The sequence below is a fragment of the Salmo trutta genome, chromosome 8 (genome assembly GCF_901001165.1).
Source record: "Salmo trutta chromosome 8, fSalTru1.1, whole genome shotgun sequence".
In the NCBI taxonomy this organism is placed as follows: Eukaryota; Metazoa; Chordata; class Actinopteri; order Salmoniformes; family Salmonidae; genus Salmo; species Salmo trutta.
In genome coordinates, this window is record NC_042964.1 from 23,064,509 (window position 1) to 23,091,514 (window position 27,006).

General features: G+C 42.8%; 1 protein-coding gene across 2 annotated transcripts in view; it reads right to left on the reverse strand.

The window, feature by feature from the left end:
- Window positions 1–8,583: 8,583 nt before the first annotated feature.
- casq1b (calsequestrin 1b) overlaps window positions 8,584–27,006 on the reverse strand; it is a 35,601-nt gene continuing 17,178 nt past the window's right edge. The window contains exons 2-12 of one of the 2 annotated variants that reach the window (XM_029760511.1): window positions 17,734–17,766; window positions 15,894–15,987; window positions 14,595–14,695; window positions 14,101–14,212; window positions 13,727–13,800; window positions 13,303–13,433; window positions 12,987–13,032; window positions 12,739–12,793; window positions 12,459–12,559; window positions 9,741–9,815; window positions 8,584–9,523 (exon numbers count right to left, since the gene is read on the reverse strand). In XM_029760511.1, the coding sequence (XP_029616371.1) occupies window positions 9,248–9,523; window positions 9,741–9,815; window positions 12,459–12,559; window positions 12,739–12,793; window positions 12,987–13,032; window positions 13,303–13,433; window positions 13,727–13,800; window positions 14,101–14,212; window positions 14,595–14,695; window positions 15,894–15,987; window positions 17,734–17,766 (1,098 nt within the window). In that variant the 3' untranslated portion in view covers window positions 8,584–9,247. The remainder of the gene's footprint in view (window positions 9,524–9,740; window positions 9,816–12,458; window positions 12,560–12,738; window positions 12,794–12,986; window positions 13,033–13,302; window positions 13,434–13,726; window positions 13,801–14,100; window positions 14,213–14,594; window positions 14,696–15,893; window positions 15,988–17,733; window positions 17,767–27,006) is intronic. The other variant, XM_029760512.1, reaches the window with a different exon arrangement.

The following is a 27,006-nucleotide window of genomic DNA, read 5'->3' on the forward strand; positions in this document are numbered from 1 at the left end:
CCACCCCTTCTCTATTGGTGCTGTGATTTTGTCACCTGTCAATCTGGAGATGTCACTTTACTGTAACAATCCTATTATACATAGCACAGTCCGAATCTGGAAGCAAATTAAAGTCCACTTTGATCTTAGACCAATATCATTCATGCTTCCTGTTGCCAGGAATCCCTCCTTTGCCCCCTCTAACCTTGATAACACCTTTGAGCGGTGGGGAGAGTTGGGGATAAGTACCATAGGGGATTTATATATAGGGGGAACCTTTGCCTCCTTTGAATCGCTGAGGGAAACTTATAATCTTCCCAGAAGTAACTTTTTCAGATACCTACAGATTAGAGACTATGTTAGAAAATACCTCCCAACATTTGGGAATGCTAAACCTTCCACGTTTGACGGATGCATAAAAATATGCCCCACCTCAGACAAACTGATATCTCGTATATATGATGCTTTTCAATCTGTTAGCGCACCCTCTACTGATGCCATTAAGGCAAAATGGGAGGAAGAACTTGGGACTGACATTTCGGTGGCAGACTGGGAAGATAGCTTGGTGTATATCCACACCTGCTCCATTAACTCCAGACATCGTCTCATACAATTCAAGGTATTACACAGATTACACTATTCCAAAACCAAACTGCATAGGATATTTCCTGGGACATCCCCTATGTGTTATAAATGTCAGGCTGAGCAGGGTACACTACTCCACTGCTTTGCCCTATGCTCTAACTTGTATGGGTATTGGTGTGGAATTTTTGGGGTCCTCTGAAGTTCTGGAGACTTCAATAGACCCAGACCCGCTTCTGATAATCCTGGGAGTGTCCGATTCCCTAAACAGATTAACCAACTCCCAAAAACAACTCATCTCTTACAGTCTCATTTCGGCAAAAAAATTAATCTTGTTGTTTTGGAAAAAGAGGGAAGCGCCCTCTACCAAATTATGGCTCAGCGAATTGGCAAACACTGTACACTTAGAAAGAATTAGATATATTTTGAACAATAAATTATCAACATTTGATCAAATCTGGCAGCCTTTCCTCTCTTACTTGGACCAGGCGGCGCTGTGAATTTGCACCTAACGCACTCTCAATTGTCATACGGTAGTCTACCTTTGGGCAGCGTGTGCTGGCCCCGCCACCCGAGCAGTTGGGAGGGGGATAGGGTGGAATAAGGGGGGATAAAGTGGGGTATAAGTGGGGGGGCTACATCAACCTTTTTTCTTTTATTTTCTAGCTGTCCTTGTTTTGTATGTCTTGTTTTGTAATATTTGTTTTGTGCCCAGAACTCTGGGTCTTTTGGTTAATGTCTGTTCTCTTATGTTTAGATAAGAACTGTAAACTTGTCTTTTATACCTATACACCATTCTTGTGTATGTGTTCAATAAAAAAATTTTTGAAAAAAAAAAAAAACCTCCCAGAGGTCATGATACTCTGTGGGAATGGCAGAGAGATCCGAGGCCATACTTAACCCAGGAGGCAGACGTTCAGGGGAATGCTACACCGCCTTTAGGCAGTGTGAATAGCAGAACGTGCTCCAACCCAGGATTGAACCCGTGGTCCAGTCAATATCTGGATTGTGCTTCTGGACCCAAGAAAATCCCAAAACAGAAGAATAACAGCAAAAAGGGTACGGGTAATAGGAATTAGAGAATTCCCAGTCTGACTCACCAGTCTACTTGTACCTACTAATGATTTAGGTCTCCTCACTGTACAAGAAGCAATGAAATGCCCCGCAGCACTGCAATACAAACAACTCTTTGAGCTTAGCCTATGTGAACGTTCCCTAGGCGATAATCAAGCTCTTCCCAGCTGCATAGGTTCCGGTGTATCCAACTCACCTGTCGTCGATGATTCTTGAGGGCGCTCTGGTGGCTTCGGATCCTCACTGAAAAACAGTCTTCGGGGACTTCCGGGTTCCCTCAGAGGTGAGCGAGTCACTGTGGATGAACGAGTGTGACCTAAGGCAGACCTCTCACTCCTGCATTCCCTTAGGCGTCCATCAATTCTGATGTTGTGGGCGATGAGGGAATCGAGGTCCACCGGTAATTCTCGAGCAGCTAGCTCATCTTTTATTACCTTGGATAGTCCGCAAAGGAAGGTATCGAAAAGGGACTCCGGATTCCAGGCACTCTCGGCGGCCAACGTGCAAAAATCAACAGTGTATTCTACCACACTACGGGAGTCTTGACATAATTCAATACGTTTTTGGGCCACCTCTCTCCCGGATACCGGAGAATCAAACACCTTCCTCACCTTTGCCATGAAATCCTCCAAATGACAACAAATGGCGGATTGTTGCTCCCAAACTGCCGTATCCCAGGAGAGCGCCCTCCCCGACATTAGCGTAATAATATTTACTATCTTAGATCAGTCCGAAGGAAACGAAGATGGCTATAGCTCAAAAATAAGGGAGCACTGAGAAAGAAAACCCCGGCAGGTACCAGGATCTCCAGAATATCGCTCCGGAGGTGGCAAGCGGGGTTCTCGGGGGGCCGTGGTAGGCTGTACAAACCCACCACTACTAGAGAAAACGTTAATGGGTGGTTGGGGTTTCTCAGAGGTGGCAGGCTGACTATGAGCTAAATCCCTGATTTGCTCCATAATAAACTTAAACCCTTGCTCGTGGCGTTCCGTCAGGGAACGGAGCCCTTCCAGAAGGTCCTGTAGTAGCTCCTCATGCCTCCCAATGGTGGCTCCCTGCAGGGAGACTGCGTGGCGAAGCTGATCCAAGTCTGCTGGGTCTGTCATGGCCAGTTCGTTCTATCAAGGCACAAGGCAAGACCCAGATGCAGACACAGGAGGCAGATGGTTAGAGTCTTTGATATTTATTAACAATCCAAAAGGGGTAGGCAAGAGAATGGTCGTGGACAGGCAAAAGGTCAAAACCAGCTCAGAGTCCAGGAGGTACAGAGTGGCAGGCAGGCTCGAGGTTAGGGCAGGCAGAATAGTCAGGCAGGCGGGAAGGGAGTCCAGAAAACAGGCAACGGTCAAAACTGGGAGGAACAAGCAAAAGAGAAATAGAAAGCAGCAGCACGGGAAAACACGCTGGTTGACTTGAAAACATACAATATGAACTGGCACAGAGAGACAGGAAACACAGGGATAAATACACTGGGGAAAATAAGTGACACCTGGAGGGGGTGGAGACAAACACAAGAAACAGGTGAAACAGATCAAGGTAACCATTCTGTACATTTTTATCCATCCCTTAGATTGACACATGGGTAACTCAATAGACTCGTATTTTATAATATGTTGCATGGACTCACTCTGTGTGCAATAAGAGTATTTAACATGATCTTTGAATGACTACCTCATCTCTGTACCACACACACACACAATTATCTGTAAGTTCCCTCAGTCAAGCAGTGAATTTAAATGCAGATTAAACCATAAAGACCAGCGTGGTTTTCCAATGCCTCGCAAGAAAGGACACCTGTTGGTAGATGGGTAAAATATTTAAAAAAGCTGACATTGAATATCCCTTTGAGCATGGTGAAGTTGTTAATTACATTTTGGATGGTGTATCAATACAAAGATAGGCATCCTTCCGAACAGGCGTCCTTCCTAACTCAGTTGCCAGAGAGGAAGGAAACTGCTCAGGGATTTCATCATGAGGCCAATGGTGACTTGAAAACAGTTTCAGAGTTTACTGGCTGTGATAGGAGAAAACTGAGGATGGATCAACAACATTATAGCTACACCACAATACTAACCTAAATTACAGAATGAAAAGATGGAAGCCTGTACAGAATAAAAATATTAAAAAACATGCATCCTGTTTGCAATAAGGCACTAAAGTAAAACTGCGGAAAATATTGTAAATATATTAACTTTAGGTCATGAGTACAAAGCGTTATGATTGGGGAAAATCCAACACAACACATCACTGAGTACCACTCTTCGTGTTTTCAAGCATGGTGATGGCAGCATCATGTCATGGGTATGCTTGTATTGACTCAGAGAGTTGAATGCTGATGTAATCAAGATTTTTTATTTTTATTACATTTTTTTCAATTGTAAAAGAAAAAAAACTTTGACGTTACAGAGCATTTTGTGTAGTGCTAATTACATTTAGAGGATTGGAGGATTCTAAATATATATCAACGTGGCATTTTTCGTTAGGGCAAATCTGGTCTGTGATATTGAGTTATAGATGTAAAAGTTTACAGAGAATATCTAAGGGGCTTTTATATAATTATAATGCAGGGTTAATAATAGTAATAATCATTGTATAACATATCGGCTGTCTTCAATATAATCATTAATTCAGACGGTTAAACCCTTAGGTTTTAGGTCTGCAGTAGGTTATAATAATCCATGCCTTCTGGGAATGTTAAAAAGTAAAAAATGTAAGGGTGGAGTTAGAATTTTGTCTGTGAGAAGTATTAAAATCAACCAATGACAGCCTTTAAATGCTTTATTATCCAAATGTTTAAAGTGCGTGTGGGTGACGGAGAGAAACATAATGGTGCAGTTTGAGGCCATGAGACGGAGAGTGATGCGGGCGCTAGAGATAAAATAAACGAGTTCCAAAAACAATAAGGCAAAATTAAGCTTGCAACATGCATCTGATTATTTATTATGAATAGGATACATTTTGTTCACATTCTTCATTGTAACCACAATGTCACAAATAATTGAACATACACAACATGAGCAGATTAACTTGGTCAAACAGTCAAAACATTTCTTTATTAAAGACTATCAGAAAGAGTGTTGGTACTTATTTATTTTGATCTAACGCTATGAATGAGTGTGTCACTCAGCTTTATGCTGACAAATTCTCACTGGACTCTTTCATTCCGTTTCTTCTTCACATCAGCAAAGAAGGACTCCGTGTTTCAGAAACTCACTTCATATAGAGGGGCAATCAGTCTTTCACACTGTGGTAAATAAAGCCAGTTTGTTATTTAGAATTATTTATTTATGTTTTTAGAGGGAGAGAAACAAAAGCCCACAGTGCCTATTTTTCGAAAATTGTCACTCCACATGTCAAGTGTAATTCCCCCATTGTATTTACCCAAGTTCTCTCTTAACTCCAGGATCACCAACAGTTATTTTGTTGTTGCCTGATGCAGGACTCTAGTGCCAGAGAAGAGAGTCTCTCAGATTGAAAGCAGCTCAATTAATTTACAAATAGATAGTCAATTTCTGCCACAGTTTAGACTACCGATAGATCAACGTTCTAACTCCCCCTTGTGATTGTGTGGTGCAATTACAGAATGCCACCATCTACCACTAATGGTCGCGGCATAAGCTCAACATTTTTAAAGGAAGAACCACTGTACACAAACAACAAGTGTGTGTTTAAAATTGGCAAAAAACACACACATTTCATTCCACAGGACCATGGGGTGAGACAGGGATGCAGCTTAAGCCCCACCCTCTTCAACATATATATCAACGAATTGGCAAGGGCACTAGAACAGTCTGCAGCACCCGGCCTCACTCTACTAGAATCTGAAGTCAAATGTCTACTGTTTTCTGATGATCTGGTGCTTCTGTCCCCAACCGAAGAGAGCATACAGCAGCACCTAGATCTTATGCACAGATTATGTCAGACCTGGGCCCTGTCAGTAAATCTCAGTAAGACAAAAATAACGGTGTTCCAAAAAAGGTCCTGTTGCCAAGACCAAAAATACAAATTCCCTCTAGACACCGTTGCCCTAGAGCACACAAAAAACTGTACATACCTCGGCCTAAACATCAGCGCTGCAGGTAACTTCCACAAAGCTGTGAATGATCTGAGACAAGGCAAGAAGGGTCTTCTATGCCATCAAAAGAAACATAAAATTCGACATACCAATTAGGATTTGGCTAAAAATACTATAAGTTAAAGAACCCATTGCCCTTTATGGTTGTGAGGTCTGGGGTACAGGCTATGTGCACATGGCCCACAAAATGAGGTGGAAACTTAGCTGCACTTCCTAGCCTCCCGCCAAATGTATGACCATATTAGAGACATATATTTCCCTCAGATTACACAGACCCACAACGAATTTGAAAACAAACCCAATTTTGATAAACTCCCATATCTATTGGGTGAAATACCACAGTGTGCCATCACAGTAGTAAGATTTCTGACCTGTAGCCACAAGAAAATGGCAACCAGTGAAGAATAAACACCATTGTAAACACAACCCATATTTATGTTTATTTATTTTCCCTTTTGTACTTTAATTATTTGCACATAGTATGACATTTGAAATGTCTTTATTCTTTTGGAACTTTTCTGAGTATAATGTTTACTGTTAGTTTTTATTTTTTATTTCACTTTTGTTTATTATCTACTTTACTTAACATATGTTTCCCATGCCAATAAAGCCCTTAAATTGAATTGAATTGAGAGAGAGAGAGAGAGAGAGAGAGAGAGAGAGAGAGAGAGAGAAAGAGAGTATGTGTGAGAGAGAAAGAGCAAGAAAGAGAGATTTCCAGATCTTATGGTGATCATTTTTCAGACACCTACTTTATGTACATGTTCGTCTGGTTTTGCTGTATATACAGTATACCCCTTTTACTGTCAAAAAGGATTCATACCAAGTACCCATTTACCAAAATACTAATGCATTTTTTTGTGAATGGCCATCTGAGATTTTAAAAGAGTCAACTTACAATACTGTAGCTCCTCTGGTTAATGTGTAATCAGTCAGTTGAACCTTCCAACAAGAACCATGTAGCGAACCTGGGAAGGTTCAGGTTTTATCAAGACAACAGAATGTATTTTATCGTCTTACTCAGTAGAGTACTTTATAGGAAAGCTGCCTCACCACATTTTATTTTTGGCCAGAAACATGAAACTAACATACAGTGGGGGAAAAAAGTATTTGATCCCCTGCTGATTTTGTACGTTTGCAGTCTATAATTTTAATGGTAGGTTTATTTGAACAGTGAGAGACAGAATAACAACAAAAATATCCAGAAAAACGCATGTCAAAAATGTTATAAAATGATTTGCATTTTAATGAGGGAAATAAGTATTTGACCCCTCTGCAAAACATGACTTAGTACTTGGTGGCAAAACCCTTGTTGGCAATCACAGATGTCAGACGTTTCTTGTAGTTGGCCACCAGGTTTGCACACATCTCAGGAGGGATTTTGTCCCACTCCTCTTTGCAGATCTTCTCCAAGTCATTAAGGTTTCGAGGCTGACGTTTGGCAACTCGAACCTTCAGCTCCCTCCACAGATTTTCTATGGGATTAAGGTCTGGAGACTGGCTAGGCCACTCCAGGACCTTAATGTGCTTCTTCTTGAGCCACTCCTTTGTTGCCTTGGCCGTGTGTTTTGGGTCCTTGTCATGCTGGAATACCCCCCACAACCCATTTTCAATGCCCTGGCTGAGGGAAGGATGTTCTCACCCAAGATTTGACGGTATATGGCCCCGTCCATTGTCCCTTTGTTGCAGTGAAGTTGTGCTGTCCCCTTAGCAGAAAAACACCCCAAAGCATAATGTTTCCACCTCCATGTTTGACGGTGGAGATGATGTTCTTGGGGTCAGAGGCAGCATTCCTACTCCTCCAAACACGGCGAGTTGAGTTGATGTCAAAGAGCTCCATTTTGGTCTCATCTGACCACAACACTTTCACCAGTTGTCCTCTGAGTCATTCAGATGTTTATTGGCAGACTTCGGACGGACCTGTATATGTATTCTTGAGCAGGGGGACCTTGCGAGCGCTGCTGGATTTTAGTCCTTCACGGCGTAGTGTGTTACCAATTGTTTTCTTGGTGACTATGGTCCCAGCTGCCTTGAGATCATTGACAAGATCCTCCCGTGTAGTTCTGGGCTGATTCCTCACCGTTCTCATGATCATTGCAACTCCACGAGGTGAGATCTTGCATGGAGCCCCAGGCCAAGGGATATTGACAGTTCTTTTGTGTTTCTTCCATTTGCAAATAATCGCACCAAATGTTGTCACCTTCTCACCAAGCTGCTTGGCGATGGTCTTGTAGCCCATTCCAGCCTTGTGTAGGTCTACAATCTTGTCCCTGACATCCTTGGAGAGCTCTTTGGTCTTGTCCATGGTGGAGAGTTTGGAATCTGATTGATTGCTTCTGTGGACAGGTGTTTTTTTTTTACAGGTAACAAGCTGCGGTTAGGAGCAGTCCCTTTAAGAGTGTGTTCCTAATCTCAGCTCATTACCTGTATAAAAGACACCTGGGAGCCAGAAATCTTTCTGATTGAGAGAGGGTCAAATACTTATTTCCCTCATTAAAATGCAAATCAATTTATAACATTTTTGACATGCGTTCTTCTGGATATTTTTGTTGTTATCCTGTCTCTCACTGTTCAAATAAACCTACCATTAAAATTATAGACTGATCCTTTCTTTGTCAGTGGGCAAACGTACAAAATCAGCAGGGGATCAAATACTTTTTTCCCCCACTGTAGTCTTGTCTCTCTGACATTCTCAAATGTTTGAATTAGGTTGTTTTGGATTTGTAAAGCTTCACCATCATCAATATTAATTCGTTTTTTATAGGTTCACACTGATGTAGTTTAGAAATTGTTATGAAATGTATTTGTTTGATTGTGTGTCACACACACACACACATTCACATTCATTAAGAAATTATGACAAACAACAAGAATGGATTTTAAATATTTTATTTTTTTCCCAATATCGGACCAGAAACATTCAAATTATTTTGTATTTTTTGTGAATTCCAAGATCTTTATCACTTTTTCAAACTGTGTTATACTTAAGACGTTTCAGAGAGGTTAAGTTTCCTTTTCTTTAAAAAATTGTACAATAAGTTGGTTGTTGCTTCTCTTTACCAGTAGAAAACAAGTAGTTGTTCCAGAATACAGAAAAATGGGATAAAGGAGGGAGGGGAAAGGGGGCATCCCTGACTAGTGCTAAACGAGATAAACAAAACCAGGTCAAACATTCTAGTTTTCCTCAGCTTAGTCATCACATACACACAGACAGTGATAACCCCGAGAGAGACAAACATTTCATACTGAACAAAGAACACTGAACTTACATTTCAACCGCAACTCATTCTTTTTTTCACAGACAAAAACTTCCCCCTGCTTTCCTGTCTTTTCTCACCCAGTGAAATATATTTAGGTGTTGCCCTTTGGGCGTGTTACTGGACTATCTGACCAGGGCTTTGAGAAAGAGATACAGAAAGCAAACAGGAAGGGACACAGCATGTGTTTACGACGAGATGTTAGGAAACTGAATATTGGTGACGGCTTTTGGCCACTGTTGGTTAAAGCCGAGTAAACCCAAAGATGGCAAGCGATCATTTATTCGTCGTCATCATCATCGTCATCATCATCGTCATCATCATCGTCGTCATCATCGTCGTCATCATCTTCGTCGTCCTCATCTTCGTCATCATCATCGTCATCGTCATCGTCGTCGTCGTCATCGTCGTCATCGTCATCATCGTCATCGTCGTCATCGTCATCATCATCATCTGGGTCGATCTTTCCAGACAGCACGTCCTCGATCCAGTCCTCAAGCTCATCAGCAGTGGGCATGTCCTCATCATCATCCATCTCCATCCACACACTATCAGCCTGAGTGGGAATACACAGTGAGAACACACACAAGATGGACACTAAATAGGCTAAAGGCAGATAGGCATTGAAGCTAACGAGAGGCTGAAAATAGACCAGCAACAATCCCCAGGGAGCAAGGAGGAAAAGGTACAGTAGAGCCTGATGAAACAGCATAATGAGATTACTGTACTAAAGACAGCAGAGAGCCCAGGAAGGATGAGAAGATCAGACTTACATCTTCTACATCCACGACACCGATCTGAGGAGAACCAAGGTCAATGCCGAATGTCTTCTCCCAGTAGGGCACAAGCTAAAGGAGAGAAGGAAATAAAGAGAAAAAAGCTAAGGAAATGCAGAATTTTGAAAATAATTATTCTGCTATGTTTTGTAGGTTTTGACACAATAAATTATATTCTAATCTACCCCCTTCCCTAAAAAGTCTACCCCCAATAATTTATTGACAGGTTTGAAACCCTACCAATCCTGTGACTCTCAATATCCAGTTCCTCCCTTGGCAATCCCACCCACAGTGATTGATTGACAGGCCAAACTATTAAGAATGTGGCCAGGATAACGCATGACAATGTGCAAAGGAAATCAAAATGGATGGAATAATATTGTTTTATCCAATAAGGATTTGAATTAGAACTTTGCACTTTATTTTGTACAGTTATCTGGTAGGGCATTGGACAAAAACATAGATTATGTTCACATAAAAATAATATTGCAAACGTATTATTAATTTATTTGCCCAGAATCCACGATAGAAAAATACATATTTTGAACGGTTTGGGCTAGAGCAGGGGTCTCCAATATTTTCTTTCATAAGAGTTATTTCATACCCAATACATTTTTTGAGAGCTACTCATATTCCGTTATTGTGTACGGTCGTGGCCAAAAGTTTTGAGAATGACACAAATATTAATATCCACAAAGTTTGCTGCTTCAGTGTCTTTAGATATCTTTGTCAGATGTTACTATGGAATACTGAAGTGTAATTACAAGCATTTCATAAGTGTCAAAGGCTTTTATTGACAATTACATGAAGTTGATGCAAAGAGTCAACATTTGCAGTGTTGACCCTTCTTTTTCAAGATCTCTTCAATCTGCACTGGCATGCTGTCAATTAACTTCTGGGCCACATCCTGACTGATGGCAGCCCATTCTTGCATAATCAATGCTTGGAGTTTGTCAGAATTTGTGGGTTTTTGATTGTCCACCCGCCTCTTGAGGATTGACCACAAGTTCTCAATGGGATTAAGGTCTGGAGAGTTTCCTGGCCATGGACCCAAAATATCAATGTTTTGTTCCCCGAGGCACTTAGTTATCACTTTTGCCTTATGGCAAGGTGCTCCATTGTGCTGGAAAAGGCATTGTTCATCACCAAACTGTTCCTGAATGGTTGGGAGAAGATGCTCTCGGAGGATGTGTTGGTACCATTCTTTATTCATGGCTGTGTTCTTAGGCAAAATTGTGAGTGAGCCCACTCCCTTGGCTGAGAAGCAACCCCACACATGAATGGTCTCAGGATGCTTTACTGTTGGCATGACACAGGACTGATGCTAGCGCTCACCTTGTCTTCTCCGTACAAGATTTTTTCCAGATGCCCCAAACAATCGGAAAGGGTATTCATCAGAGAAAATGACTTTACCCCAGTCCTCAGCAGTCCAATCCCTTTTGCAGAATATCAGTCTGTCCCTGATGTTTTTCCTGGAGAGAAGTGGCTTCTTTGCTGCCATTCTTGACACCAGGCCATCCTCCAAAAGTCTTCGCTTCACTCTGCGTGCAGATGCACTCACACCTGCCTGCTGCCATTCCTGAGCAAGCTCTGTACTGGTGGTGCCCCGAACCCGCAGCTGAATCAACTTTAGGAGACGATCCTGGCGCTTGCTGGACTTTCTTGGGCGCCCTGAAGCCTTCTTCACAACAATTGAACCGCTCTCCTTGAAGTTCTTGATGATCCAATAATGGCGAGCTATGTACTCAGAATATTGAAAAATGTGCTTTCGCCGAAAAGCTATTTTAAAATCTGACACAGCGATTGCATAAAGGAGTTCTGTATCTATACTTCTTAAAATAATTGTTATGTATTTTGTCAACGTTTAAGATTAGTATTTTTGTAGATTCATCTGAAGTTTTTGGTGGGAATACATTTTCTGAACATCACGCGCCAATGTAAAAGCTGTTTTTGGATATAAATATGAACTTGATTGAAGAAAACATACATGTATTGTATAACATAATGTCCTAGGAGTGTCATCTGATGAAGATCATTTACATTTTACAGTTTTAGTCATTTAGCAGACGCTCTTATCCAGAGCGACTTACAATAGTGAATGCAGACATTTCATTTTTTTGTACTGGCCCCCTGTGGGAATCAAACCCACAACCCTGGTGTTGCACACACCATGCTCTACCAACTGAGCCACAGGGAAACTTCATCAAAGGTTAGTGCTTCATTTAGCTGTGTTTTGGATTTTATTGACATATATGCTTTCTTGGAAAATGGCTGTGTGGTTATTTTGGTCTATGTACTCTCCTAACATAATCTAATGTTTTGCTTTCGCTGTAAAGCCTTTTTGAAATCGGACAACGTGGTTGGATTCAGGAGAGGTTTATCTTTCAAATGGTGTAAAATAGTCGTATGTTTGAAAAATTGAAATTATTGGATTTTTGAGGTTTTTGTATTTTGCGCCATGCGATCCCATTGGCTGATGGCTAGGGGTTCCGCTAGCGGAAAGCCTAGATGTAAGAGGTTTTTAATTTAGACTAGCTCAAAACATGACTTATTATGAAAAATGTCAAATTACCCAATGGATCATGATCATTTTCTGCTAAAAAAAGTAGGTGTGCAAAAACATACTTTTGCACCCCTATATTTAAAGTGGGTCTGCAGCTACTCTGTTTACTCCATTGCTCAGGCACATATGCATCCGATTTATTCAGGTCTTACCAGGGGGAAATCGTCGGGGTCAATCCAGATGATGCTGAGGTCAGCGTTGTCAGTGTTCTCACGGGCCACCTCCTTTAGGATCTCCAGGAACTCATAACCATCTGGGAAAAGGTCAAAGGTCAGGTACTGCTGTTTTTTTTCAACCTTTCAAACAATTTTCGAGCAATCCTTTTATGACCTAAACTAACATGTAGCAGCCGTAGAATGGCGCCTGAAAAACAGAAGTTCCCATTTCCGTTTTTTTTTCAGCTTTACTTTCAACTACTGCAATGTACATTACCAGGGTCATCCTCCTCAGCAAAGGCAACAATGTGCTCTCCATCTATGTCATCCTCCTGAAAGAAAGAAAGAAAGAAAGAAAGAAAGAAAGAAAGAAAGAAAGAAAGAAAGAAAGAAAGAAAGAAAGAAAGAAAGAAAGAAAGAAAGAAAGAAAGAAAGAAAGGGATGAGACTCCGGCCTACTGTACATCTCCATGAAAAGTAGGCTTACTGTATAGTTCCAGTTCAATAGTGAGTGAAGAAATCTTACCCAGGTCTCGTACATGCTGTGGGGCTCAAGCTTCCTCAGAGTGGGCCTGGAATGAGAATAACATCAGTTAATCAATCACATTTATTTATAAAGCCCTTTTTACATCAGTTTTCACAAAGTACTTTTACAGTAACCCGGCCTAGACCCTAAAGAGCAAGCAAGCAAAGGCAGAAGCAAGAGCACAGCGGGCAGGAAAAACACGTAATGTGGTTTGAACCGCATTTTGTCTACATGTGTGAAGTAAATCACCTCATAACCTACCATAGGACTTCCGGCTTTGCATTGTAGGTCAGCTGTACTGTATGGCCAAACTCACCTGTCATGCTCCTCGATGTAGTCTACAAGCTCAGCCTCAGAGTAGGGCTGTCCTGGGATGGTCACTGGCTCCTCCATGAAGGGCTCATAGAAGTCAACCTCGTTCAGTTTCATCTTTAGCTTCTTGGCAATCTGGATGGGGACAAAGACCATCAGTTAGGCTGTAAATAATTTGTGTTTGAGTTACCTCACTGACAAAAGTTGTTTCTTGTAATGTAACTTAAATTGTAATGTAACTCCACTTAATTTTTTGCGTTGACTTAACTTAAAACGTGAAGGCATTTTGGTAACTTATGTCTTCAATTTGAAAAAACAAAAAATGATACAGCATAAGAAGGGTCAGTTTGCAATGGGAACAATGACAATTTTCCAGAATGGAGTTTAGAATATAGCTGAATCTAATTCAGCCCTCTGTGGATCCATACCTTGGCATCAAAGGTGGCAAAGAATTTGATGAAGGGGTGGAACTCCTCGGCAGCATCGTCATACTCAATGAAGTCTGTAAAAGAGAAAAATAACATTAACCTAATATGAGATTCCCCTTGACAGACTTAATAAGAGGAAATTGTCAGAATACAGCATCAAGTACCTGTATATGGTTCACAAATATACAGTAGGTGTTGTGACTAGTATCCCATTAGACTGATCCCAGATCTGTTTGTGACAATTGTGTGACAATGACCACAGGAGTTAGCATGACAGCACAAACAGTTCTGGTACAAGGCTAGCTTTCCATATCCAAGCAACTTTAGTCATGATTTCTCGGGTGTTTCCTGCAGAGTTGATTGGCTGTACTTACGGGGGGATTTCTCACTCTTGAAGTAGCCGACCAGCTTGATGTCCTCATCAATGTTGTGGAAGCCCTTGAGCTCACGCTCATTATCAATGATCTCCACTGGGTCCTCAATCACCTGCAGAGTGGAAGAGACATGGGGAGAGAGAGAGAAGAGAGGTAAAGGAAGAGGGAGAGAAGAGGTGGAGAGAGAAGATTTATGTGAGGAGCAGATTAGAAGAGATTTGACACTGACAATGTATATAGTATTAGGCAATCATTTTTTGCCTTCTTTGACAAATTAAACTATTTTTCAAACACTATTTCTAAGTATTGATATTATTATGCAATTACATTAGTAAATAGATTGTAATAATACCTCATATTCAGCATTGTAATTACAATTTTGGGCTTACACAGAGTAAGAGCACTTTAGTAAAGTTACAACCAAATGACTGCAACCAAAATAAAGTAAAGTGACGACAACCAAATAACTATATAATGTTATTATAGTTACTCACATCATAGAGAAACTCCACCAGGGTGTCAGCGGCCAGCTCACCATCGTACTCAATTATCTCATTATCGACAAAGATATAGATGCTCTCCACCTCATCCAGACCTGGGGTATAAGAGAAGGACAGGTTAGAGACTTTCTTTAGGGGCTAGGGACTAAGAAAGGGATGGGGGCTCGGGGAGGAATGGGGCAGGTTAGAAACTCTGGGTAGGGGCTAGGTGTTAGTGGACAGGTTAGGAAACTCTACTTAGGGGCTAGGGTTTAGCGGACAGGTTAGGAACTGAAGTTTAGAGGGGACAGGTAAGGATTTCTAGCTAGGAGGTCAGAAATAGGGGCTAGTGAAGCGATCGGGCAAGTTAGTTGCTAACTGCAAGCCATTCTTCTTGCAGAGGATTTTTTTCATTGGATTTTGAATATGGGCTTCAAACCACACTTGGCCTTAATAAAATTGAGTGCAAAAATTCAGAGTAAACCTGCAATGTGGTTAAGGACGTTATCTGTGATTGAATTAATTTAATCCAGACAATGTTGTTTATTGCCTGAACCAAGTTCTTCCCCAGTAGGCTTTACCATTTACAGTTGCATGACTCATACTGTAAGTATGTCAAAAAGGAGACTTTGACCTCGCTTGTAAAACAATGTATTTTTACACAGTATAACCATCATGTGAATGCCTCCCTCTTGAAGTAGAATGCTTTTATTGTTTTATTGCATACCGGTGACTGACCCTCTTCGACTTTTATTCGCCCAGGGCCGTGACAGTATGAGAAAAGGATAAGATTTAAATGACAAAGAGACATAGGTTGTGTAGAGAAGCAGCAAGTTATTTAGAAATGTAACGTTAGAGCCTTAGATCTCTGCTAGGGATGTTTTTAGACCACTACAGCTCTCTGGTGGCTGAATAATGTCCTGTGGGTGATACTGAGGTGTTTACTGTATGTGTCTGGTCTCTAGGGCCCTGAGTATTTCCTAACCACGTGTCATGAACATCATTTTTCATGACTATAGCTATGGCCCTCAACTAGGGCCAAGAACATTCCTTGTCAGGAAAAACTCAAGGCCCATATAATATGTTCCATATTAAAGTTTAAGCTGCAAATATACGTTAAAACATTGCCAGTATTTTGGGTCCCAAATTACTGTAAATGCCATGCCTGTCTTTACTTCAGTCTATTCCAACAGGAGTGATACCACTCCTCAGGCAGAAGAGGGCAGGAAAGATCAGGATTCCATGCGAAGTCAGACCGAAGAGCTGGCGTTTTAATGATGATGAAAAGGGGTCAAGAGGTGAGTGCGGTCTTACCCAGCTTCTTGGCAACAGAGAGGTCCTTCTTCTCATCCACAAGGCCGAATCCAATGTCTTCATCGTCGAGGTCATCCAGAACCTGGGCTGCAAGCTGCAGAGAAGAGAGAGAGAGAAAGAAAGAAAGAGATCGTAAGAGTTGGAGCAGTATCAGGGCCCACCTCCTAACGTCTGTTTATTGCTCCATTTCAAATAGATCACTAGCCCTGTTTGCGCACTGAACGATCCTGAATAGATCTGATAGTTATTAGCAATATCTTAGTAGCTCAACCTTGCCCTCTGATAGGCTAAGTGGAATCTTCGCCATATTGCTTATGCCTATCATATCATTTCAGATCTACACAAGTGCCTATAGGGACATGGGGTTGATTTAGAACTGAGTAGATATGTGTGTGAGCCAACACAACCCCCCCCCCAACCCGCCTGTTCAGCTTGAAAGTGGTTCCTATTGGCTAAACTTATACCTGTAGTCTGTGTTTAAAGCTGTGCCGTCCCTCACTTAAGAATGAGGTGCTCAGCACTCCAGTCCAGCCCGAGACACATATGACCACACTGCACTCCGCTTGCCTGAATGAAAAATATATTTCCCACATACTCTGTGTAAGGACCCCCACTCCCACCCCCCACTCCCACCCCCCATCCATGGTATTTCTTCCTACTTTCAAGGCCTTAAAAGCAACAGCTTTAGAGCGCTGCCTTGCACTTTCTAAATCTGTGTGAAACTGGACCCATTGACGGACAGCTAGCCTGGCCAATGAGAGGGCAGAGTAATGAAAAGGGGGGGCAGTGGTATGGGACATACTGTGAGTGTGTCGATGGGAAAAGACGTGGTCACGACAGGTGCAGTGGGCAGCGGAAAGGAAAAGGGCTCAGGCTATGGGAACGTAAACTCATACTGTGTGGTTATTGCCTACATACGCAAACTCATTAACACACACTCGCAAACACACACACTTGCACACACACGCATGCACGCACATACACACACACAGAGACACACACATTTTGTTCTCTTCTTATCCGCTAGACGCCACCAATCTATGGCAATATGTGAAACATTTCATCAGTAGAAAAAACATTGTACTCTTTCATTGCAGAATATGTATAATTTAAAAACAGCCAATATCCATCCATAAAAAATGTTTTGTTAATATGTTCAGCTCAGATAACACCAACTCAGGGAAACGGTCAGCTGGGCAATATTTACACCCTTTCGAGCAAGATCATGGTTCGGCCCAAGCCTCTACTCCACCTCAGCCAAACCAGCCTCCCACAGCAACCCTGAATTTGGCAGCAAGATGGCTGCTAAACCAAGATGGCCACTATCATGTGGCTTTGGTTTACAGTAAAGCCAATGATACAAGTTCTGCTCTCGTGTCAAGCAACACCTTGCGGCCAGCATCTCTGTTTTGCAAACATTTGTTAAAGGATTGGGTGAGTGGGTGGGTGGATGGATGCATGGATGGATGAACAAACAAATGAAAGAACGAATGAATGAAGGGATGAAGGGGTTAGACCAGCTATAACCCATTTAATTTGTTTTGCTTATTTCTTTCTCAGCTGTGGTGAGTATAGGACATCTTTACTTGCAACATTACATTCATTACAGCAGTCCATTTTTGCACAATCTTAGTCTGCCTCCCAAATGGCAACCTATTCCCTATATCGTGCACTACTTTTGACCTGGGCCCTTTGCCTCTGGTAAAATGTAGAGCAATAATTAGAGAATAGGGTGCCATTTGAGACACACACACAGTCACAGAGCATTGAAAGAAAGATGCTGAGGGGTTGCTGTAGGGCGGCAGCTTTCTAGAGGGGTGTTTTGAGGGCCTGAACATACCTGGTACGTCAGGGCGGCTGGACTGGTGAGTAACTGTAGAGAGAAGTCTTGCTTTAGCACAGGACATTCACATATAGGCTGCGATTCAATCAAAGGTGCATCCTTGACAAGCACACTGCACTTGACTTTAAAGGTAATTTACCCTTGAGCCGACTTCCGCAGAATTACCGGGAATGCGATCTCCACGAACGTCTGGAAGTTGCCATAGTCATTCACCTTCAGAGACTATTACAAGACTATATCAAGACCGTCATTCAACGGGACTGTAAAAAAAATGACCTTAAACAAAGCATAACACAGAGTGTATGTGTCCCAATATCCAGACTAACATATTGTGCCTAGTCACAATATTACTTTTAATAGTGTGATCTAATCTGGATACTAATCCACTACTATGCTTGTCAATTTTATTACGTCGTCATTCATTTTTGTATGTTAGTATGTTAGTTGCACCCCCTTTTGCCGTCAGAATAGCCTCACTTCGTCAAGGCATGGACTCTACAAGGTGTCGAAAGCGTTCCACAGGGATGCTGTCCCATGATGACTTCATAGCTTCCAACAATTGGGTCAAGTTGGCTGGATGTCCTTTGGGTGTTGGACCATTCTTGATACACACGGGAAACTGTTGAGCATAAAAACCCAGCAGTGTTGCAGTTCTTGACACACTCAAACCGGAGGGCCTGGCACATACTACCATACCCCGTTCAAAGGCACTTACATCTTGCTCATTCACCGTCTGAATGGCACACCCTCTGAATGGCACACCCTCTGAAAGGCTTAAAAATCATTCTTTAATCTGTCTCCTCCCCTTCATCTACCCTGATTGAAGTGGATTTAACAAGTGACATCAATAAGGGATAATAGCTTTCACATGGATTCAACTAGTCAATCTATGTCATGGAAAGAGCAAGTGTTCCTAATGTTTTGTACACTCAGTGTATATTAGGACATTTGGTCATGACATAACAGGACGGTGTATAGATTGCAGAATACTTCCACCATACAGGACAGTCAATAGAACACAGATATTCTGACAGGTCAAGACGCAGAGTAAAGAATAATCCAACAACTACAGACAACTGAGATTCGGAATAAGCCCAACTGCTCTTTCAACAACATACTGAAAGATTATAGTTCAGGGCCCGTACTCACAAAGTATTTGCCCTCCTAAGGACAAAGTGCACTTTTGATTGGTGGCGTTTAAAAAAAGGAATTACCTTTTATAAAATGTTTAGTCTCTTATCCCTTGTAACTTTAAATGCAACAAATTGCTTAAAACCGCTTCAGGATTGACCCATTTTTTTCCATTTTCGCCTAAAATGACATACCCAAATCTAACTGCCTGTAGCTCAGGACCTGAAGCAAAGATATGCATATTCTTGATACCATTTGAAATGAAACACTTTGAAGTTTGTGGAAATGTTAAATTAATGTAGAATAATATATCACATTAGATCTTGTAAAAAATAATACAAAGCAAAAAACATGCATTTTTTGGTATTTTTTTTGTACCATCATCTTTGAAATGCAAGAGAGAGAGGCCATAATGTATTATTCCAGTCCAGACGCAATTTAGATTTTGGCCACTAGATGGCAGCAGTGTATGTGCAAAGTTTTAGACTGATCCAATGAACAATTTTACTTCTGTTCAAAAACGTTGTATCAAGACTGCCCAAATGTGCCTAATTGGTTTATTAATACATTTTGTGCACTCTTCTCGAACAATAGCATGGTATTCTTTCACAATAATAGCTTCTGTAAATTGGACAATGCAGTTAGATTAACAAGAATTTAAGCTTTCTGCCAATATCAGATATGTCTATGTCCTGGGAAATGTTCTTGTTACTTACAACCTCATGCTAATCACATTAGCCTACGTTAGCTCAATCGTCCCACGGGGGACCCACCGATCCTGTAGAGGTAAAGTAGATCAGTTCTCATAAACTCATGAATCTTGAAAAAAGTCCCATCCCCCACCCTTCTGCCACTGCGAACGCGCCAGTGCATTGCGTCCTAGTAGCATGCATGAGCTACCCACTGGCTCACAGCAGTGAGTTTGAAATAAATACCGCCAGTAGTAAGTTACTTTGGAGTTGCTAGCATGTGTGGACTCACAGTGAGGGAAAGGGGCAACAGCAGTTCTACTGCTTGTCAGTAGCAGGACAAATTTAAATCAAGTGAAGACTAGCTTGTATTGACAGCATAGCCGTGCTAACTAGCTGATTTGTCTAGCCCACATTAGCGATGATTAGCTGATATAGCCGACTCCAGTAGATGTTCAAGATACACTACATGACCAAAAGCATGTGGACACCTGCTCATCACACATCAAATTTCAAAATTATGGGCATTAATATGGAGTTGGTCCCCCCTTTGCTGCTGTAACAGCCTCCACTCTTCTGGGAAGACTTTCCACTATGTTGGAACTTTGGTGTGAGGATTTGCTTCCATTCAGCCACAAGAGCATTAGTGAGGTTGGGCACCCATATTGGGCGATTAGGCCTGGCTCGCAGTCGGCATTCCAATTCATCCCAAAGGTGTTTGATGGGGTTGAGGTCAGGGCTCTGTGCAGGCCAGTCAAGTTCTTCCTCACCGATTTCGACAAACCATTTCTGTATGGACCTTGCTTTGTGCACAGGGCATTGTCATGCTGAAACAGGAAAGGGCCTTCCCCAAACTGTTGCCTCAAAGTTGGAAGCACAGAATCATCTAGAAGGTCATTGTATGCTGTAGCGTTAAGATTTCCCTTCATTGGAACTAAGGGGCCTAGCCCTACCATGAAAAACAGCCCCAGACCATTATTCCTCCTCTACCAAACTTTACAGTTGGCACTATGCATTGGGGCAGGTTGCGTGCTCCTGGCATCCGCCAGATTCATCTGTCGGACTGCCAGATGGTGATTCATCACTCCAGAGAACGTGTTTCCACTGCTCCAATGGCGGCGAGCTTTACACCATTCCAGCCGATGCTTGACATTGCGCATGGTGATCTTAGGCTTGTGTGCGGCTGCTCGGCCATGGAAACCATTTAATAAAGCTCCCGACAAACAGTTCTTGTGCTGACGTTGCACTTGGGAAGTGAGTGTTGCAACCGAGGACAGACGATTTTTACGCACTACGCGCTTCTGCACCCTTTAATCTGTTGTTCTAGCTTGCTTAGCCTACAATGGGTGATGAATGTGTTTTTGCAGAAAATTATTAAGGTACCTGCCCCACTAAAGGTCTGCCGCCCCCCCCCCCACAGCCCCCTCCAACTTCTCCTCCTTCATCACAGGCTATCCATCCGATACCGCCAAGGCACTTCCATATTAGTCTGAGCAGGGGTATTTATAAGAGAGACTGAGACTGAACTGAACTGGCGTTGCGGTGAGGAGCTGGGCAAGACAGTCCTACAGCTATATAAGGCCTTCTGGGGAGCGCAGAGAGAGACCGGGAAAAACGTGAAGGGGGAGGGAGGGAAGGAGGGAGGAGAAGGGAGAGAAAGAGGGAGGGAGGGGAAGGAGACCGGAGAAGATGTGAAGCTTCGATACATATGGGAGGGGGAGGGACAGGAGGGAGGAGAAGGGAGGGAGAAGGATAGCTAATACATGTCTAACATTCACTCTAGTCTGTCAGACTATCAATCATCTCCTCACAGAGCGACTAGTCTCACTTTCTGTTTCTCTCTGACTGCAGCTTCTATCTAACTCATTGTGACCTCTCTCTTTAGCACTCTCTCTTTCTCTCTCAATATTTCTCTCTGTCTGTCTCTCTCTCACACAATCTCTCTGTTTTTCTCTCCACCATGCTCTGCTAATGTATGTGCCAAGAGAATGTGTGACTTCTTGGTTCCCTCTCTCACTGTCCGGCCACAGGTGAGAGGTGTTGGCTGAGGGGACTAAAGGGAAAAAAAGGGTGGATCTGATGATGACGTGGTAGAAGTTCCTCCTAACCACAGATCTTGGATCAGATTACCCAACTTTCAATCATACTAAGAGGGTTGAAGAAGTGTCAGCCTCTGTATCAATGTTTAGAGGCAACCTCATTCATATTCTATGGTTGAATGAGGGACGGACTAAGTGCATGGAAAACACAGCTAGTATAGTAGATCCGTAATTTCCTGTAAATCATGCATTCATGTCATGTCCATAAACTAAAATAACTCATGGTTACAGTACAGCTGTAGCTCTATCAGGTCACCTCAACCTTGTTGTGTGGCAGTGCAGTAAAACTGTTCTGGGAGCTTTATAGTATCTTTACGCTGCCAATGTGGTTGTAAGTGCATGTTGTTCGATGAGTCACCACACATCTGTGTGTGCGTCACCTATGAGCCACTCACGGGGATAGTCTGTATGATGATGCTGTTACAATATTGTTGTTATTTATTGACTGCGCCAGTATATAGAGTGAGAAAGGAATGTGTGTGTGTTGGGAGGAGGGTTGTAGGTTGTGTGTGGGAATGGCTGCATGTGCATCCTTCCCTGTTTCTATGACTACTGTTGCAACGTTTCGCAGCTTTATTCAAATACAAACCATCCCCATCATTCAAACGCAGAACCGTCTCCACAGCTTTAACATCCAATGATTTTACCACGATGTAGAATCTCCCATTTGGTCACCATGTCTGTTTTCTCACTCCATCTCAACCGGTCATATGTCAGAGCTTCTCTACTCAGCCTCAGTTCAACTTCACACCCCAAATATCACAAAGGCTTTTCACAGTTCAATCTTTGTACCCTGAGACACAAAGAAACTCTGAGTGCTCTTCTCCCCATTTCCAGACCAGGAAACAAAAGTGATGTGTGTACAGAATGTATCACAGCACCAGCAGGAACTAATACTAGCAGGGGAGATGGTGGATTTCTCATGACACCGTGGGGGTGAAAGACCCTCTCTTTCTGATCCCGGTGTGTGGGGCGGGGGGGAAATACACTAAAAATATGGCCTGTAGCCTTCCGGTTCTATTGCATCCGCTTCCAGCTATAGTGTCAGTAATTCATGGATGTAACTGTAAAACACCTGTGTGTGTGTGTGTGTGTGTGTGTGTGTGTGTGTGTGTGTGTGTGTGTGTGTGTGTGTGTGTGTGTGTGTGTGTGTGTGTGTGTGTGTGTGTGTGTGTGTGTGTGTGTGCGTGTGTGTGTGCCTGTGTTTGTGTGTGACGATGTAGCTTTAACACACCAGGACATCCCTACAGCCTACACCGACATGTTACAACAACACTGAGCAGGGTGGGCATTAAAGAGTTAAACAACAGACGTATACACGTTGCTACAGTCGCATACTGTAGGCGTAGCTAAAATAAATGCCCTAAAATAGACATAGATTTAATAAAAAAGCTGTCCGGGTATGAAATATGTGATTTCTGAAACTTTTATTTCTGGTCAAAAGTGTTGCCCCTGTTCTTTGAAGTAGGTAGTGGGTCTTGATGATTGTAGCAGTCTTGGCCTAATTTAGGCTATTTTTGTATTAGTCCTATCTCATTCCACTGTGGAATTCAAACTGTGGAATTGTGGAATTGAAAGTTACAAATGCACCTTTAATAGCCTATCACACCAGTTTTGCATGATATTGAATGTCCATTCCAAGTCATATCGGACTTCCCACCAGCACATGCTACAGTATCTGCTGGTAGATAGCTGAGGAGTGCGGATCTGAGTCTGGAGAAGTGCGAAGGAGTTAAGCAGGTCTGTCTGTCACCGACTGTGAGTGACTCATGCTCCCTATACAGTATGAGCTCCATTGCAAATATGTCACACAAGAAACCAGCCAATGTTCTCATCGCATCACACATCACTCTGCAGGCGTCAGCTGCTGTTTAACCAAGCAGGATAAATCAATTGGAGAGAACAGTGAGGCTTTGCGGCAAAGCTTTATCAGAAACGGTCTATTCTCCTGGAGTACATCATTCTGGCTGTTTTACCTGGACGACAGAAGTCAAATAATGCACAGAACTGGGGTCAACTTTACTACATATAGCTGGGACCAGGAGTTTTTCCAGACCACATGACTTGAACTGCCAAAACTCCAGGACCTACAATACTACTTAGAACTACAGCTTCTTTATTCACCAACCTGCACTGTATATTGTGTATCACTCCAAACGTGATCGACACAGGAGGTTGGTGGCACCTTAATTGGGGAGGATGGGCTCGTGGTAATGACTGGAGTGGAGTAGACGGAATGCTGTCAAATACATCAACACACAGGGTTCCCATGTGTTGGATGCCACTCCATTCACTTCGTTCCAGCCGTTATCATGAGCCGTCCTCCCCTCAGCAGCCTCCACTGGTGCTCAAGATAGTTGACATATTAAGCCCAAGACGTTACCACATGATACGCCAAAGAACAGGTGTTTATAATGTTTATACTCCAAAGTAACCATGACACCAACAAGTGACAACCCTTACAGCCTTTCCTACTTTGGCTCTCTCTCTCTAGTTCTAGCTCGAGGGGATAAAACAGGAAATGTAAACCGTGTGCTCGACAAAATTCAAAAATGTGCGTTTTAAACTTTAACCGGGCACTTTTTTGCCCGTTTTCCTTTTCGTGTGTGTGTGTGTGTGCATGCGTGCATGCAGAGATGGGCAAAATATACATAAACATGTATCTTGTTAGAAATACAAGATACTTTAAAGACTAGTGTATCAAACTAAAATACAAATTACATAAAATTACAGTTATGTTGAGGTATCAGAAATACTGCCCCTCTCTGCGTGCGTGTTTGCACCGCTTTCCCTGACATTACTTCTCCTATGAATAAGATATGAAAATACATTCCATCATTCAGGAGGCCTACGGAGAGAGCAGAGGGTCATCTATTAATCATTCGGCACAACATGAAGTACAGGCTATTATAACACAACAGCAACGTTGTGTGTGTGTGTGTGTGTGTGTGTGTGTGTGTGTGTGTGTGTGTGTGTGTGTGTGTGTGTGTGTGTGTATGTCCTCTAGAGTCTAGGCCTTACAGTACAAATACAATGGATCAACAGTGTGTCACGTTGCCTGTCACTTGTGACTAAATCTGGGAACCACAACCTCAAGGAACCTGCACTGAGGTCAAATTCACCTCATGGAAGCACAACAATGAAAATGTATTCCCTTTGAGACATTAAAGACATCGTAGGCTCTGAATGTCCAACATTCTTCTGAATTCCACCTCAGACTATACAAATGCTATTCAGACAGCAGATGATATTCACCCAGACATTCACTGAATGGTCCTAAAATAAAAACATATTTAAAAAATAAATAAAAATCTATTCCAGAGCAGTAGAATTCAACCAGAGCTCAGCAATGTAGTCGCCACCATCAACTGCACCATGTGTTAGTGGAGATGGCATGGTAGGTAGGTTAAACGTAGCTCCACACAGACAGAGAGAGAGCAGCCGGACGACCGGTTCTCTGGCTTGATCGGGGACTATCTTGGCAAGGCTTTGGAGACCTGCTGACAAGTATAGTACAGAACCCCCATAGCTATTTGCTACAGCCAACGCTGCAGAATTTGTGTGCATGTGTGTCCAGAATCTGGGGATAGGAGTCTGATTATCTGCTAGGTTACAAAACTAGGGTGTGGGGCTTCCTGAGTGGCGCACCAGTCTAAGTGACTGCATCGCAGTGCTTGATGCATCACTACAGACCTGGGTTCGAACCCGGACTGTGTCAAAACCGGCCATGACCGGGAGTCCCGTAGGGCGGCGCACAATTGGCCCAGTGTCGTCCAGGTTAGGGGAGGGTTTGGCCGGGGGGGCTTTACTTGGCTCATCATGCTCTAGCGACTCCTTGTGGCGGGCTGGGCGTCTGCAGGCTGACTTCGGTCGTCAGTTGAAAGGTATTTCCTCCAAACACATTGGTGCGGCTGGCTTCCAGGGAAACAACTACTTCAAGGTCTCCGAGCAAATGACGTCAATGATTGAATGCTGCTACTAGCACGCACCGCTAACTAGCTAGCCATATCACATCAGTTACATAAGTATAATGATTAAGTAGTACCTTTATATAGTGCCATTTGAGATGCATCCATAGTGCCTTTATTGGTTGGTTGGTGTGAGGATAGTCCAAGGGTCACTTGGCATTACGTAAACACAGTAATGATGACTATGACTGACTAACTATGACTGATAGTAACTCCAGGTAGACTTGCTGTCATCATGTTGTCAGCTAACGGGGACCCCAATAAAGAAAGACCACATTGCATGAACACACACATCTTTCTATGACTGATAGTACACATAAAAAAGGGTTCCAAAAGGGTTCTTCGGCTGTCCCTATAGGATAACCCATTTTGGTTTCAGGTAGAACCCTTTTGGGTTCCATATAGAACCCTCTGTGGAAAGGGTTCTACATGGAACCCATAAGGTTTCTACCTGGAACCAAAAGGGTTCTACCTGGATCAAAAAAGGGTTATTCAAAGAGTTCGAAGAACCCTTTTAGGTTCTAGATAGTGTGTAACCTCCTATGCTGTGTTACCTATTTAGGTCACACTTTACTTGAGTAGTACCCTATAGATCACAGATGTCAAACTCATTCCACGGAGGGCTGAGTGTCTGCGGGTTTTCGCGCCTCCGTTGTACTTGATTGATGAATTAAGGTAGCTAATTATTAAGGAACTCACCACACCTTGTTGTCTAGGGCTTAATTGAAAGGAGAAACCAAAAACCTGCAGACACTCGGCCCTCCATGGAATGAGGTCTACATGCCCAAACTATGAACACAAACTGCATATCTGTTTATATGTAACCGCTTAGAAGGGTTACATTTAGGGTTAGGTTATGTGTTAGAATAAACACAGTAAACTTTCTATGACTGACAGTAACATAGCTATGCCATGAAATTCACTCCATTACTTGCTTCCCGACTCCCAGCATACATGTTACTGAATAACGCCTCACCAAGGGGAAGTTTCACGGATCTTTTCTTTTTTTTTTTACTGGTGAAGTTGGGTCCAAATGCCACTGCCGAAGCAACCGGGGATGCCTCAGCCGGCTCGTCAGGCTCCCGCGCCTCAGCACGCTCGTCAGGCTCCCGCACCTCAGCCGGCTCTACATGTTCCCGTGCCTCAGCAGAAGCGACCGGCCCGCTCCTGGTCCTCGGGACTGTCCCTCTGGTCGGCGTCGTCCGGCGGCTGGAGCCGCGCATTAGGGAGGGGGTACAGTTACGTTTACACCCTCTCCGGCACTCGACGTCGCTAGTTGTCTTATCATTACGCACACCTGCCACCATCATTACACACACCTGCGCCTCATGACACTCACCTGGACTCCATCACCTTCCTGATTACCTCCCCTATATCTGTCAC